Source organism: Bombina bombina, chromosome 11, assembly GCF_027579735.1.
Source record: "Bombina bombina isolate aBomBom1 chromosome 11, aBomBom1.pri, whole genome shotgun sequence".
Taxonomy (NCBI): Eukaryota; Metazoa; Chordata; class Amphibia; order Anura; family Bombinatoridae; genus Bombina; species Bombina bombina.
Window position 1 is genome coordinate 54,787,186 of NC_069509.1, and position 16,775 is coordinate 54,803,960.

Sequence of the window (16,775 nt, forward strand, 5' to 3'; positions counted from 1 at the left end):
CAGATTACAACACCAAGCTCTTACACCTACCCAGTCTCTGGAACACATTCTGGGCATATGGTTATTTTTACAACACAGCATCAAAATTAGAAAAACAAATAATATGTGAACCCATTCAATAATAATAATATTCCATTAGGAATTAATTATATTTAAATAATACACCATATCTATTTATCATCTATCTATCTGTATATATGTATGTGTGTGTGTATATGTATATATATATATATATATATATATATATATATATATATATATATAAACAACAAATGTTATGCAAAAGAGATTTTCAGGGACATTTCCAGGGACAAAAAAAATCCAGGGACATACAACAAAATCCAGGGACTGTCCCTGGAAATCAGGGACTGTTGGCAAGTATGTAGATTGTATCTGAGAAAGTGATACAATGTTTATATGAGGTGCACCGCACATGAAGCTTAGAGGAGGATCTTGCAACAACACCTCATGACCGAAGGGGGGCGATGTCTCAGTTTCCAATTCCCTCATTGTTTATACACTTTGCACTTAGACAGTGTAAATGACGCAGACAACATGGCTGCGGTAGGCGCTCATTGACTCACACGTATTGTCTCTATGGTTTCGTAAGACGCTCTGGTGTTGTTTACAAGAGACTTCTATCGTACCCGTGGTGACGTCACGCACACTGCGCATGCGTTATACTACTGAGGCCGCAGCCCCAGGAACGCGACGAAACCGAGTCAGTCAACAAGAGGGGCTGGGGATAACCGGAGGGAGGGGCCTTACAAAGTCATGGGACAATAATAACGGGGTGAGAGATTCAGGAGCAAAGTGTGAGTGTGCAGGCAGAACCGAGAGACAAAACAGAGCATCAAAACAAGTCAGGGGCCACAAAACACAGCAGGCCCACGTAGGGGCCACAAATAGCAGCAGGCTCAACTAGGGGCCCCACAGGGACAGGTAACAGCCAGGGGCACTCAGATTAGGGGTAAAGCATTGTCTAGCGCACAATACTGGAACTGCCCATGAAATAAATGAGGTACATTTATAGGGCGCTCAGAAATACATGAGACACATTTTAGTACTGGTGACATTTTTTGCACCCCCCAAAATTCTCGAGTCACGTGATTTAAGTATCTCTGCTCCTAGATAATTTGATTAACCCCTGAAATCCGGGTTTATATCTCTTGGAAGTCTTGAAATCAGTGAGCCGCATTACCAGAATCTTTCAGCAGTACACGATTCACTTAATGACTCATCGCAAGATCATCCACAAGATATTACTGAAATATCCCAAGAGAGGCCTCGTTACTGGAGCACCCATAGACAGATCTTATACTAAAATATTTATTATCAACCACCATCCTCTTAAAAAGATATCACAAAACTGAGCCCTCTAGAAATTCAATTATTCGTATGGGAATGATCTAACTAGAGGACTAAATATTTAATACTTGGTTTCAAGAATACTGAAAGTATATAGGATTTCTGTATTATTGCAAATAAATGCATCTGATTGATCAGATTTACTAAACAGTTAACCCTAGAAGGTGAGGTGTCACAGAAAGGCTGGGGCCACAACCCAGGAGAATCTCACACAGCCTGGGGCCGCATCCTGGGTGCTCTGTGCAGAGACTGTCTGGGACAGGATGGGGAGAATCCAGGACGACCCCAAGAGGTAAATATTGTTTGATTCCTCATGTGTCAATTATGAATATTATGTACGTCTGTTATGCATAATATATGTATGAAAATTATTAATTTTTTACTTTGGATAGCAGAATGTTATAATTTTAGAAAGTATTACACTGCCCCCCCCCCCCACGTTTGCTTTATAATGCCACTCGGCTGACAACATTTTCTGTGGGAAAACTCTATCATAGAATTTAATATCACTGGCATCTCCTAACTAAATATATATATTTTTATGTTGAATGACCTGTAATTTAGAATTGTATAATTTATTTTCGCATGATTTACGGTAATTCTAAACGGTGACATTTTGTCTTAATAGTGCATACATCAAAATTATTGTATATTTAGATGGGCCATTGAGTTAATTGCCTATATATTGCTTTATTTACTATTACATAGAGAAATTTACCATGACATGAGAAACCTTCCATTAAGTCACCTCATTTACCATTTATAAATGTTTACTGGTTGATAAGCAGAACTTCTACTGCCTTATGGGTGGACAGTGACATACCTTATAAGCATGATAAATGTTATAAAAACAAAAACTTGCAATACATTTTAAAATATCACTTTTTTAGATGCAAGAAAAATACTTTTCTCTTTCTGAATGTAAAGGGAATTCAATCACTATCTATAAAGCTAGTGATGCTGCCATGTTGTAACCTAGTTTTTTTTCTCTGCTGAGGCCAATTAGAGGCAATTATAAATGGATCACTGGTCAGTACAGCCAATTACTGTGTTTAATATTGCAGGATTAAATGGCTATAATAGTAGAAAATTGACATGCTAAACTCCACTAGAGCAAATCATTTTCTGACTATCAACCCTTCTCTACCGTGTGTGGGGGAAAAAACAAAACAAAAAAAAATATTTTTATAGGTTGTTTATCTCCAAAATAAAGTTTACACACAATGGTATCATAATCTCTTAGGGGTCGATTTATCAAAGGCTTCGCCTCCCTACGACTACAGGTTCTCACAAGAGAACCTGCAGTGTCTATTTATGAGGCAGAGGTCATCTGACCACTGCGTCCCTAACCTCTTCGCCACCTCATAGGTGGCGAATTTCAATCTCCTCTGTCTCGTCCGACCGGGGAGATTTACAGCTCCTGCCTGTGTGTGCAGTGGGCAGCGTTGTTATAAAAGCATATGTGCTAGAGGTGTTTACCTGAAATATATGCATAACGTGTGACAGCACAAGAGCGCAAATTTGCATTCTTGTGCAATGCTGTATCCCAGCAGCGGAGTTCAGCCGGCCAGAGGCGAGCTGCGGCAGACAGGGGTGCATATGTATGCCCCTGTCCGCCATAGCATGATAAATTGACTTAGTGATACTAGTAGGAAACATTTGTAGCCTTATTTTGTGAAATATCGGATCATTTTTAAAAATCTGTTTAGTTCTTTTTCATAAAGGGACAGTAAAGTCAAAAGTAAAGCGACATGAAAACCACAGTTTTTTCTTGCATGATTCAGATAGAGAATACAGTTCTAAACAACTTTCCTATATACCTCTATTATCTAATTTAATTTGCTCTCTTGGTATTTTTGATTGAAGAAGCAGGAATTCACTACTGGGATCTAGCTAGATGCATTTGTTGAGCCAATAATATGAGGCATATATGTGAATGCAGCATTCAAGGTATAATCATCAACAAAGAATATGAAGAGAACAAAACAAATTAGATAATAGAAGTAAATTGGTAAGTTGTTTTAAATCACATGGTCTATTTGAGTCATGAAAGAAAACATTTTGATTTTATGTCCCTTTAAGGTTTCATGATTCAGATATTATACCATTTAAAAAAACAACTTAGTTTTATCGGATTTGCTTCTTTCTCTTGGTATCCTTTGTTGAAAAGCATATGTAGACAGGCTCATGAGCAGCAAGCACTACTGAGAGCTAGCTGCTTATTGGTGGCTGCACATATATGCCTCTTGTTGTTGGCTCTCCCGATGTGTTCAGCTAGCTCCCAGTAGTGCATTGTTTCTTCTTCAACAAAGGAGTGTTATGCTCTGTATCATGGGATAAAAAAAATTCCCTGTATATTTCTGCAAATGATCTAACTATTGTTCTAGGCCCTAATTTATTTTTTCTTCTGTATCCGTAGCTGATCCTGTTGGCACCCTCATGATGAACGGCAGTCTCCCTTTGGAGGGCTCCTCCTCCTCCCCATCACCTAACTGGAAGGAGTTTTGTGAGATTCACGCCCATGCTGCTGCTCTTGACTTTGCACGGCGCTTCCGGGCCTTTCTTACTGAAAACCCTCAGTATGCCACTCCGGGGGCTGAAAGCAGCTTCTCACGGAGATTTGCGGAGCACTTTGTGGAGCACTTTGAAACAGAGGTAAACAAGACTCATATTCCAGATGGACCTTCACCTACTCGCTGCAGCATTGCCCCTTTCATGGGTATTCAGGTCTCAAATCGGGACTTATCAGAGACATGTAGCGACTCTTCACTTGCTTCTCCAGTTGAAACGCAGCCAAGACAGGATTCCTCTGGTATCACTTCCGGCCTCTCTAGCAGCCAGTCTCACAGCTCTGAGGATGTCTCTACATCCTCCGCAAACACGAAGCCACGGCTTAAAAAACGTTTCTCGTTGCGCAATGTGAGTCGTAGTGTTAGAGGAAGCATGCGAGGAATCTTGCAGTGGAAGAGCTCAGCGGAGTCTCCCACTGAGGAGACCACAGGGGTCAACAGTAACTGCAATTCTTCAGCCAATAGAACTGGAGGGGATAGATGGATGCATAGGTTTGAGAAACTGCGCCTTAGTCGCCCACCACCCCCCAGATCAGAACAAAGGGATGTGAGACGAGAGGGGGTACTGAACTACGTTGGTGCTGAGGAGGTTAACAGCAACAACCGAGCTCGGTGGCACAAGTGCCGGCTGCTTCTACGGAAAGCCGGTGGCGATGAAGGCGAGGGGTACCTGTTGGAGTTCTACATTCCTCCCAAGGTGAGAGGCTAATGTGTAAAAAGTTGAATTAAAGGGACATAAAACAAGTTCGGATAGAGACAAAAACCTGCAAATTAACCATTTCTTTTTAGTTTCTGAATTGTAAAGCTCTAACTCACCCCACACATTCCTTATATGGCTGTGTGTATGTGTGTGTGTGTGTGTATATATATGTATATATATGTATGTGTATATATATATATATATATATATATATATATATATATATATATATATATACATTTTGTTGTTTTGGTAGAATGCAAATATGCATAGGGATTATCTGCTGGAGTATGCCTAGAAGCTGTGAACTCAGTTGAAATACAATGCCTGTGTCTAAACACTGATAAGGGGGGGTGGAGTTGGCTGCTCCAGGCAGTTTAGCTATGTAATTCATTTTGCTTATTTTTGAAAATTATTTTAATATACTTGCCAGCAATTTTCAAACTATTTTTATGCAAACTATTTTTTAATCAGTTAGCCCTTTTAGGATAGCACAGATACCTTTTAAGTGTTGAAAACACCGGCATGCATGTTTTTTTTTAGTTAACATTACCAAAATATATCTCCTATTTAAAACCGGTAATAGCAATATGTCCCTAATTAAATTTTTACATAGTTCTGACAATACCCTTCCTAAATTTGACATCTTTAATCAAAGTGTGTTTATTTAATTGTGTACTGAGATAGATGTATTGCTGACAAGGGAGATGCAGCTGTTAACTGAGAGGTCCGACTCTGTAGTCTACTAAGGGACAATAAATACAAATATCATGCATATGAAATAGCACTAGACCTGTAAAGAATATTTTTTATGCATAAAAGTTAGTGTTAAAGGGATGCGAAAACCAAAGATTTTCTGATTCAGAGCATACACTTTTATAAAAACCTTTCCAATTGACTTCTTTGTTCTCATGATATTCTGTGTTGAATTGATACCTAGGTAGGCATCTGGAGCACTAAATGGCAGGGAATGGTGCTGCTATCTAGTTCTCTTGCAAATAGATAACATTCTTGCAAAACTGATGCCCTATAGTGCTCCTAAAATGTACTAATTAACTTTGGTTTACATGAAGGAGACTTAATTTCTGTTATAAATTTTACTTTATACACTTGGTATTCGTTGTTAAACACCACACCTAGCTAGGCTCAGGAGCAACAATGTACTATTGTAAAAAGCTAGTGATTTGTGATTGCACACATATGGCTCTTGTCATTGGGTCACCAGATGTATTTAGCTAGCTCCCAGTATGGTGTTGCTGCTTTGGCACTTTTATGTGATGGTAAACGTTTCCCTTTTTCTAATCAGATCCTGAATGTTCTTGATATTTTAGGTGTTGTTTAATTCATCAGTTGTAATGAAGATGTGCTATAACCTGCTTTTTGTAACGCTGAAATTCAAATGCCCCGCACTCCGGCCGCCCACCCACTTCAAAATTAAATTTTTGTGTGAGCTAAAGGTTCAAATTATTCTCCAATCAGCACTCACGCCCTTAGGCAGTTTTGTTGTACCTAGAGTGCTGATAGGAGAACAATTCAAAGTGTTAGCTCACAAAAAAATTAACTTTTGAAGTGGGTGGCCAGAGTTCTATATCTCTCTCTTTGTATCTCTCTGTTAATGTGAATATCAATTTTGATGCTAAAGTGCCCGGTTTTTAAAAATTCGATTAAAAACAGGGGCACTTTAATTCATCAAAATTTACATTTCACTCCTGTTGAGAAAAAATACTTACCTTTTAATCTTCACAGCAGCTCCAGCTTCCTCCGTCCGTCGCAAAGCCTCTTCCTGGGTCTAAAATGAGGAATCCAGCTTCCTCCAATCACGGCGTTGAATCAGACACTGATTCCCCCGGGGGGCAGCCGTGATTGGAGGATGACCTATTCATCATTTCTGACATCAGAAATGTCTTGCAACGACCGGAGGAAGCTGGAGCTGCTGTGAAGATTAAAAGGTAAGTTTTTTTTTTTTTCACAACATGAGTTAAATGTAAATTTTGATGAATTAAAGTGCCACTGTTTTTAATCGAACTTTTAAAAACCGGACACTTTAGCATCAAAATTGACATTCACTTTAAAGCCCTTTGCAGTCCTTTTTTTTTCTAACACCTGAGACCTCATATCTTTGAGCCCTTATAAATTTTATGTGATATATATATATATTTTTTAAATAATTTTTATTAGATGTTGTTGCGCTCATGCGTTTGCATTTACTTTCAACTTGTATTACGAGCACTCCTTCATGTATTTACAAGAATGCTTTGAGTAAAAGTTATCACTGTTTTAGTGTTAACATTTTTCTCTGCACGTGCGTGTGAAGCATAGCTAGATATTCTCAGTGCACCAGCATTTTAAATGCTGCAGCTGCTCAGAGCACCAGTAGGGCTTGTATCATGTCCCTCCCAGTAGTTCATTGCTGCTCCTGAACCTTCTTAATTAATATTTTCAATAAAGGATGCCAAGAGAACAAAACCAATTTGATAATAGGCTTGAATTGAAAAGTCTCTTAAAATGTCATGCTGTAGCTGATCCATGAACCGTTTTATTCTTGACTTTGATGTTCCTTTAAAGGATTACTTTCTGTTATAATTTGTAAGCTAAACAACTAACATATTAAAGTTAATAAACATTAATTAAAACCTACTGACCTATATTTTCTCCAAAACGAAGTTTCATAACGGTCTAAAAGTTATATCTTTTATTCGCCGATGATGTCACGTTATCCTGCCCACTATTTTCAGCACTGAGTGTTCAAAATACTTAAACCAATAACTTTGTGTTTAAAGCACCATTTTGAAACCTAGGTATTGTAAACGGATTGGTACAGAGCAAAGGATACCTACGGAGTGGGTTTGGAAAACAATTAAATTTGCAGACAAGATTTCTGATATACGGTAGAGATATGTTAATGAAATGCTATTGATAAAAAAACAGGCATAGAAAATATTTACTTACAGTGGCCCTTTAAACATATAGGTAAAGTCGCACTCTGGAGTGCCAAGCATTGGAAACACTGAGTAGGACACAACCAGTGATTGGTGGCTACGTACTACTATTGCTCCTGATTTGCTCACAAGCTGCAATGCTTGTAGCAGCCAAGCTAGCCTTTACGTGTTTATTAACCCCTTTGCAGGGTTAAAGATATACTAATCCCAATTTTTTGTATCACAATTCAGATAGAGCATTTCATTTTAAGCACATTTCTAATTTACTCCTATTATCAATTTTTCTTTGTTCTCTTGCAATCTTTATTTGAAAAGCAGGAATATAAAGCTTAGGAGCCGGCCCATTTTTTGTTCAGCACCTGGATTGCGCTTGCTGATTGATGTCTAAATCTAGCCACCAATCAGTAAGCACTATCCAGGGTGCTGAACCAAAAATAGGCTGGCTCCTCAGCTTAGATTCCAGCTTTTTCAAATAAAGATAGCAAGAGAACGAAGAAAATTTGATAATAGGAGTAAAATAGAATGTTGCTTAAAATTGCATGTTCTATCTGAATCATGAAAGAAAAAAATTGGGGTTAGTTTCCATTTAAGCACATAGCAAGATAAGGACAGTAATTCAGATATTGCCTGCATGTAATTTGTTCATTAGAATTTACCTTTTATATTTTTTTTAAATCTTTACGTATTAGTAGTATCTGATGGGGGTTCCGCATGTAGGGATGGTTGGTCGCTGGGTAATTTGGTTTTGCCTTGTGTCATAAACAGCTGAGATTCCATTACACAAGTCCATCAACCACATTCTGACTCATTTATTTTCAGGCCACCAAGCCTAGGATCAGTTTTCCCTGCTCGACCATTGCAGACGTTCGGACCACAAATCCCTTAGAAATGCCAGACAAGGAGAACACCTTTGTTTTAAAGGTAGGTGAAAAACTGCACTGCACATGTGAAGTATATGTGAGAGAGGTTAGTTTGTTTAGATTATCCTTCTATATTGTCATCTAATTGGTACATTACTTTAAATAGAGCGGAAAAAACACTATATTAACAATCACTAGAAAAAATAAAGAACCTTTTGTTATATTTTTTATAAAATAATTAATGAACAGCAGATGTAAAGAAATATAAAGTTGTAAAAACAGTAAAAAAATGAGTCATATTAAAGGAATCTAATGAAAATATAAATCTATATATAAATACATGTATATTAGTTTCTCCTGGCCTGAAGAAAAAAAGTTTATTGAAAAAAGGAAACAAGTTCAGATGTGGGGAATTTAAAGGGACAGTGTACTCTAAAATTGGTTTGTCATTCATTAATGATGGTTTACTTGTTCATATATATACATTAATTTTAACAAACCTAGAATTAATTAATTTTAGCAAATTAGACCCCCTCACATTTTTTAGACATGTATAGTTGAAATATAGTACACATGAGCAGCACTACCTAACCTTATTGCCCCAAGGCTAACAAAAAAAAAATAGCCATCTGTTGCTCTCTGTTTTGCAGGCCCCATTGTAAAGGACGATGTACATTCCACACCCTGATTGATACTTATACATATAAGTCTGAAGACATCTGCTTTAAGACAAGCTACTCTGAGACATTATTAACAAGCACCTTGTTTGGGAATTTCCCACATTTTCACCTCAGAATGTTGATAATTTGTTTAAAATAGTGAGTTTTATCTAAATCATGAAACAAACATTTTGGGTTTCATGCCCTTTTAAATGGACATTAAACTCTTTGAGATTATAACATAAAATTATAAATGGTATATTTATAAAACATTCTGCAATATGATTTCATTATTTATTTTTTCCCCTTTTGCTGTAATTGCATTCTGAAATTGTGAGCTTTTCAGTTCCTGTTAGAAATTGAAGTACAGAACACTGTTATATTCCCCACAGCCATTGGCTGCACACTCTGACCTATTTATAACTGTCCCTTATTGGCCACAGCAGAGAAGGTAACCTAAGTTACAACATGGCAGCTCCCAGTGTTTTATAGACACTAAAACTTTCCACTTATTTTGTCAACATTTAAGCAGCTAATAAAACTTTAAAAAAAACACATCTACATATTATTCTCAGACTAATCTTTTTTTTTTTGTAATGCATCATTCTATCTAGCATTTATTTAGTGTTTAAAGTGGTTGTAAACTTTAACGAATTAAACCCCAGTATCACATAATACTTTATATATATATATATATATATATATATATATATATATATATATATATATATATATATATATATATATATATATATATATATATATATAAGGGGCACTTTAATTCATTAAAGTTTACAAAAATGCTTATTTTTTTAAATACTTATCTTTGTATCTTTGCGTTATGGTAAACATAATGCAGATCCTCCGCCCGCAGCTCCTGCTTTTATTAGCATATCGATGACGAATCCAGCTTCCTCTAATTGTTGTGTTGCCCCATGAGCTGGATGCCAAAGGGGGCACAGAACAATTGGAGTAAGCTGGATTCATCATCGATCTGCTAAAGAAAGCAGCAGATTCGGGCGGAGGATCGGCGTTATGTTTACCATAACGCAAAGGTAAGTATTTAAAAAAATAATCATCTTTGGAAACTTTAATTAATGAAAGTGCCCCTGTTCTTAATAGTATTATTTGATACTAGGCTATAATTTGTTAAAGTTTACAATCACTTTGTCTTTTTAAGTAGAGAGATACAATGTCATATATATTCATGCTATGTTTATTTTCTCACACTAATTTGAGGGAACTAATTTTTCTTCCATTTGGCCGGACAGACAGAGAATTCCTCAGAGTATATCCTAGAATCTGTGGATCCTCTGCAGATGAAGTCCTGGCTTACAGACATAAAAGACTGCATAACTTCTAGGTGAGCCTTTCTGGTTTGTAATGTCAATAGTTCCACCACTGCTTTTTCTGCTATATGTACACGCCCGAAATAAGATGCCTAAGGGGAGACCAGCAATCAGAAAACATTTTAATGTGTCTATAGATTTTACTAGCTCTATATGAATTTTTACATATTTTAGAATATCTTTATCTCAATGAATTAAGACTTTGTTTTATTTATTTTGAATATATATAATTTTAGGAACTGTGAATCTCCCGGATGTATATACTAGAACTTTGGTATTTAGCTTTTTTGAATCAGGAGTAGATTACATTAGAATTTTTTCGTTACATGGCTGTATGATGTGATTGCTACCAGGAGCAGTGTACATAACACATATGTAGGATAGATTATGGTAAAGAGACAGATTACAGTATGATTATAGCATGATGCTACTAAGCAAATGAGAATTTATCTTTTAAATTAGTGCTCACTCCTCCGTGCATGAGCTCAATGTTATCTCTATGAAACTCATGAACTAACGCCCTCTAGTTGTGAAAAACTGTCAAAATGTATTTATATTTGAGGCGGCCTTCAAGGTCTAAGAAATTAGCATATGAAACTCCTAGGTTTAGCTTTCAACGAAGAATACCAAGAGAACAAAGCAAAATTGGTGATAAAAGTAAATTGGAAAGTTGTTTAAAATTACATGCCTTATTTAAAGGTCTTTTTGGACTTGACTGTCCCTTAAACTAATGTTTAAAAGTTAAAAATATGAAGATTTTATTGTTAATCATGTCTGTTGATTTTCCAACTATGCATGTGCAAGCACTCATATATGCAATCCCAAATACGTCTGTGCTCCTGCATTCAAAACGGTCACTCAGCTGGTTCAGCATAGCATAAATAAGTGATGCACATAAACAAAATATAAAGAATTTAAAGAGGAGGAGATTGTGTCTTTTTATTACTTTAAAAGGCTTCTTAAAATACGTTTTAGCTGTCAGCCTTGATTCAAGTGACAACATACTGCTGTAGCAAAATAAACCATATAGAGACAGTCCCTGGCATTGGTTTATAATTTACCATGTTTATTTTTTAATTTAAAATAAATAAATACAGATGATAAAAATAGATTTTCCATGATTTTTGTAAGCAAATTTACTTTGTTATTGATGAAAATAACATTACAGATCATTAGGACAGGTTGCATTTTATTTACTAGCATACATTATTATGTTTGATGTACCAACTCTTATTTTTTTTTTTTTTTTTAAATTATCGGCATGACTAGAGTTGTTTAGGTTATTACTCCATTTTGTTTGCCCTGGCAGTTTAAAGTGAATGTAAACTTTGATGAAATATTGCCCGGTTTTAAAGAATACTTATAAAAACAGAGGCACTTTGATTCATAAAAGTTTACATTGCAGCGGATTTTACAAATACCTTCTTCTCCTGAAACGCTGGATCGCCGATTCTCCCCCCCTCCCCCGCCTGCTTCTTCCTGCTGTACTTACACAGCAATGACCATCTGGCTTCCTCCAATCACGGCTTGGCACCACCAGATGGACGCTCCTGGGGGGAAGCTGTGATTGGAGCAAGCCGGTTTCGTCATTTCTGACGAAGTACAGAGGACCTGCATGCGAGGATCTGCGATCCAGCATTTCAGGAGAAGAAGGTAAGTATTTGTAAAATCCGCTGCAATGTAAACTTTGGTGAATGAAAGTGCCTGTGTTTTTAATGGTATTTTTAAAACCGGGCACTATTTCATCAAAGTTTACATTCACTTTAAGTAAATCTACGTTGGACTAAAACTATTTGGTATTTGCTTTACAATTAGTTTTTTTTAGGGGTCTTGCTCATAGGATTTTATTACTTTTACTACTTGGATATTGCAATAAACGCACAAATGCAATTCAAGTGTTTAATCACTGCTGTGTATCAGTTGCAGCAACGATATAACTCTTTAGTTGCCTGTCACACCTACATAGCAGTGATTTAACATTTTTTAGTATTCAGAATGCATTGAGGGCAATCAAGGGGTTAAATGATTGTGGCATAACACTTGCAACAGAGATTTAACTCCTATACCAGTGATCTAACCTTGCTTACCCCCTTAACTGTTCTGGTGACCCGTTTGTGGGCAGTTAATGGAGAGAAGGAAGGAGAGTAGGGCACTGAGTCTGGCAGCTATGTGATTGTGCATTATACAGGACATCAGAGACCAGTTTTGTTTTTAGGTGCCCTTGTTCCCCCTTGATATACAGAACTATCCAAAAAGTTAGGTGCCAAAAATGAGCCCAAATTCAGAGTTTATGCCACTCTTTACATACTGATTGCAGTCTAGCCTGTAGTTTGTACTAATACATGTTAATATTTATGGGTTAAATAAACACTGTTTGCAAGTTAGTTTCAATGTAGGAAACACAAATTCACATAAATCAAAAATTATTGGCGTTATTACCCGCAATAAGATACTTTTATTTACTTCTGTTGCTAAGACCTATTTATAAGTATTGTCTGTGTGCTATCTTCAGCTGATCCTAGTTATACATGATGTGTTTTAGAGCAGTGATTTTTAACTTTTTTTTGCCGTGGCACACTTTTTTACATTAAAAAATCCTGTGGCACACCACCATCCCAAATTTTAAAAAAATCACACATTGTAGCCTAATACAGCTTATATATATACACATACACACAAACACACACATACTGTATGTATTGTGCTGTTCTGCCATGCCTCCTACAAACTACCCCTGCACTGGGAGTAAAAAACAAGCAAAGTTTAAAAAATATGTCACACTGTTGTCAGTCTGCCGTGGCACACCTGAGGATCTCTCACGGCACACTAGTGTGCCACGGCACGCTGGTTGAAAAACACTGTTTTAGAGGATGCTGTAGTGTAGATGATGCACAATTTAGTTGTCCAACTGTGATGTTTTGTGCCTCATGCTGAAAGCAATTAGAGGTATGCAGTGCATTTCTTCTTCTTTTATTTATTTTTTTAACACTTATTTCCATGCTTACAGGCACCGAGCAGATACCTCAGACCTTTCTCACATTAACCATTCAGAAAGCATGCCCAGTCGGGACCTACCTCTCATACCCACAGATAGCAACGAGCAGCTCTGCCAAGGTATGCCAGTCTAATGGGAGTATTTATAACCTATATCCCACATTGTAGAGACTACGTCAGAACATTTTACTAACCACCTGGCTGAAGTTTAAGCCAATAATTAAGGGACATTAAATGTAAAAAACAATGTTACTCTGCACATCTTAGTGACAGCTTGAAAAAACAAGAAATTTGGGAGGTTTTAGACCCCCCAAAGTTACACTTAACTCGTTTCCTCTGCAGGCTCTTCTGATCAGGTCTACTTCACGGGTGCGCTAAATGCAGAGAGCTCCCACTCTGGTCTGGTAGAGGGAGCGAGCTACATTTAGTTTAATGGTGCGATTGGGTGTGCTGTGATTAGACAGTGCGCTCGCAAACCGCTTTTGAAAAGAAGATCTGATCAGAAGAGAACTGGAGAGGAAATGAGGTGAGTGTAACTTTGGGGGCTAAAATCTCTAAAATTTTTAGTTTTTTCAAGCTGTAACTAAGATAATGTTGCGTAATTAATTACTATTATATACTATGTGCCGAATAATGTAACATTATTTGTTACTGTCCCTTTAAGCTAATTTTAGTTAATATGAAATGTTTTCAATGTTTGTTGGACAAATTATCATTTAATCAATTTATGTTAAATTATGCAATTAATTTGTGCTTTGGATAGCTTAATTAACTTTTTTTTTTTAATGACAAAAAAACGGTTATACTATTGAATAGTATTGCATTACCCCCACCCGGCAGGCAAACTTCTTTGGAGAACACGTTTTTCATGATTGATTGAGATTATATATATATATATATATATATATATATATATATATATATATATATATATATATATATATATTGCACCGAAATCTCGGCCGCAGTAATGTTTCTTCTGAGAATTGTGGGGTTTTGTGCCTGTTATTTTCGGTAAAATTATTGTGTAGCATATTTAAAATTTTATGCAGAGAGCTGCTGTTTGAGTGTATTACTTGACTTATTGTTTTGCATATAATAATATTTTTTCTAGGACTATACTTTATTTGCAAAATTGGTTAAAAAAAAACAAAAAAACCCTGTTAAATCTGATTCTGTTACACAGAACTAAATACAGAATAATACATATTGATATGTAATATTGTTTTAAGTAGAGAAACATTTTGGCCAAAAATGGCATTGTTTTTTTTTGTTTTTTTTTCTTTTGTGTTTTTTTTTTTTTTTTTTGTCCAATTTTAGTGCTAATTTTAATAAAAGTTTGGTTATTTTATTGGCTTGCAGTTTTTCAATTTAGATTCATTCATTAAATAATCTAATTATGCAAAAAGGTGTATGTGTGTGTGTGTATGTATGTGTAGCAGTAGCTCATTGTCAGTTAATCTATTTAGGAAGTTATTCATTTTAACACGTAAAGATGAGCTGAAATAGGTTTAATAATTTGTGTTAAGATCTACAACATTCAATGGAATGTAATCTATTATGTGTGCATGTGCCCCAATTTGTCATTTCACCTCATTGTAGTGGGGGAGGAGCTGTCATGTTGAGACCTCTACTGCAGTTTATCATCAACATATCTTGAGCAAATAATTGCTTTGTTAATAGTAGACTGGTGGAATCCAGCCTCAAACATATTAGTATATGTGGTGAATTCCTTTTTGGAGTAAGAAATCTATAGTCCTATACAGGTTTCCAAAAGTGAATATTTTTTCCTTTGTTACTAGTTAGGCAAGTGCGTCAGGAGGGTTAAATATATTCGCTAAGCATGCTGGGTATTGCACTGAAGATTCTCGTCCATATATCTCAGTAGGAGCATACGGGGGTCTATCCGATCGGCCTTCTGCCTCCATCTCCCCCAGTTCTGTCTCGATGACCCCATCCCACTTTGACTCCATGGAGCTCCTCCCACCAGAACTGCCTCCACGTGCTCCTATAGATGAGGGAGAGAGACCCCAAAATACCACAGGCGTCCCTTTCCCTGAGACCCCTGACAATACAGGTAAGTTCAGGAACATACAGGTTATGTTTTGGAGGTCAGGATGTTACTAAGCGCCCTTTATTCACCCCTTTTTTCTGTTAATAGATTATGAGACAACTTTTTTTTTTTTATTATTGTTTTGAGTGTGGAAGTAGATTTATGTTGGGGGGGGTTTTAGGTTGACAAATCCCTACAGTTGGGGGAGCTATGGCTCCTAATGTTTGATTTCTGATGGCTAAGTTATTGGATTATTCTGTACATATTCAGATATAAAATCCTTCACTGAGTCCTCAATATTCTGTCTGTCTCTTATGTTTGATGTATGTCAAACCCTGGTTTATTATTAGTGGCCTCTTCCATGTACATGAGAACTATAATGGGACTTGTCTTTCATCTGTCTACAGCATTCCTTTTCCAAGGAGATCCAGACCCTGGAGATGGGGAGCATCCATTGTCTGAATATCAGTGGTTCCATGGTACCCTGTCGCGACTGAAAGCAGCCCAGCTTGTACTGGCAGGGGGTACTAGCAGCCATGGAGTCTTCTTAGTTAGGCAAAGTGAAACGCGTAGAGGTGAATATGTGCTGACCTTCAACTTCCAGGGTAAAGCCAAGGTGAGTTGTGATTCTTTACTAGTCATTTTGTATTTTTGGACACATTATTTGTCTGAATGATTGTATCAGTTATCCTGTCTTGTCCCACTTTTATCTTATTCTCAGTACATCTACATTATATCTTTAGTCTGTGCTTTATTAAGCAATGATAAAAACTAAACAGGCCTTATTTTTCTCAGCTTTTGTTATCCGTAGTTTTGTTCCCTTTCATTTTTTGGTTACATTTTGATGCCATTCACATTTGTTCTATACCCAGCACCTTCGTCTGTCCCTGAATGAAGATGGGCAGTGTCGGGTTCAGCACCTCTGGTTTCAGACCATCTTTGATATGCTTGAGCATTTCCGTGTTCACCCTATCCCACTGGAATCTGGCGGTACAAGTGATGTCACGCTCATTAGTTATGTAGTTTCTTCTCAGCGGTTGCACGGTAAGAAGAAGTTACCAAATATTTATGGTATTAAACCTTTTGACAACCTAATACGTTTTATCAGTGGAAAGGAAAAGTCGATTGGTATGTTTGATTCACCAACAGACTATTCAATATTAAAGGGACATTGTGGTAATAAAATGATGGTAGTCTCTAACTTATTAGATAACTAACAGGAAGTTACGTAGGTATATTTTGCTCACTGGCTGACAGGGACAACACCCACAGAAAAAGTTGGT

General features: G+C 36.7%; 1 protein-coding gene across 3 annotated transcripts in view; it reads left to right on the plus strand.

Moving 5' to 3' along the window:
• Positions 1 to 665: 665 nt before the first annotated feature.
• SH2B1 (SH2B adaptor protein 1) overlaps positions 666 to 16,775 on the plus strand; it is a 28,280-nt gene continuing 12,170 nt past the window's right edge. For 2 of the 3 annotated variants that reach the window (XM_053694574.1, XM_053694572.1), the window contains exons 1-8: positions 666 to 1,660; positions 3,788 to 4,635; positions 8,397 to 8,498; positions 10,368 to 10,459; positions 13,453 to 13,559; positions 15,325 to 15,516; positions 15,900 to 16,108; positions 16,365 to 16,536. In XM_053694574.1, the coding sequence (XP_053550549.1) occupies positions 3,808 to 4,635; positions 8,397 to 8,498; positions 10,368 to 10,459; positions 13,453 to 13,559; positions 15,325 to 15,516; positions 15,900 to 16,108; positions 16,365 to 16,536 (1,702 nt within the window). In that variant the 5' untranslated portion in view covers positions 666 to 1,660; positions 3,788 to 3,807. The remainder of the gene's footprint in view (positions 1,661 to 3,787; positions 4,636 to 8,396; positions 8,499 to 10,367; positions 10,460 to 13,452; positions 13,560 to 15,324; positions 15,517 to 15,899; positions 16,109 to 16,364; positions 16,537 to 16,775) is intronic. The other variant, XM_053694573.1, reaches the window with a different exon arrangement.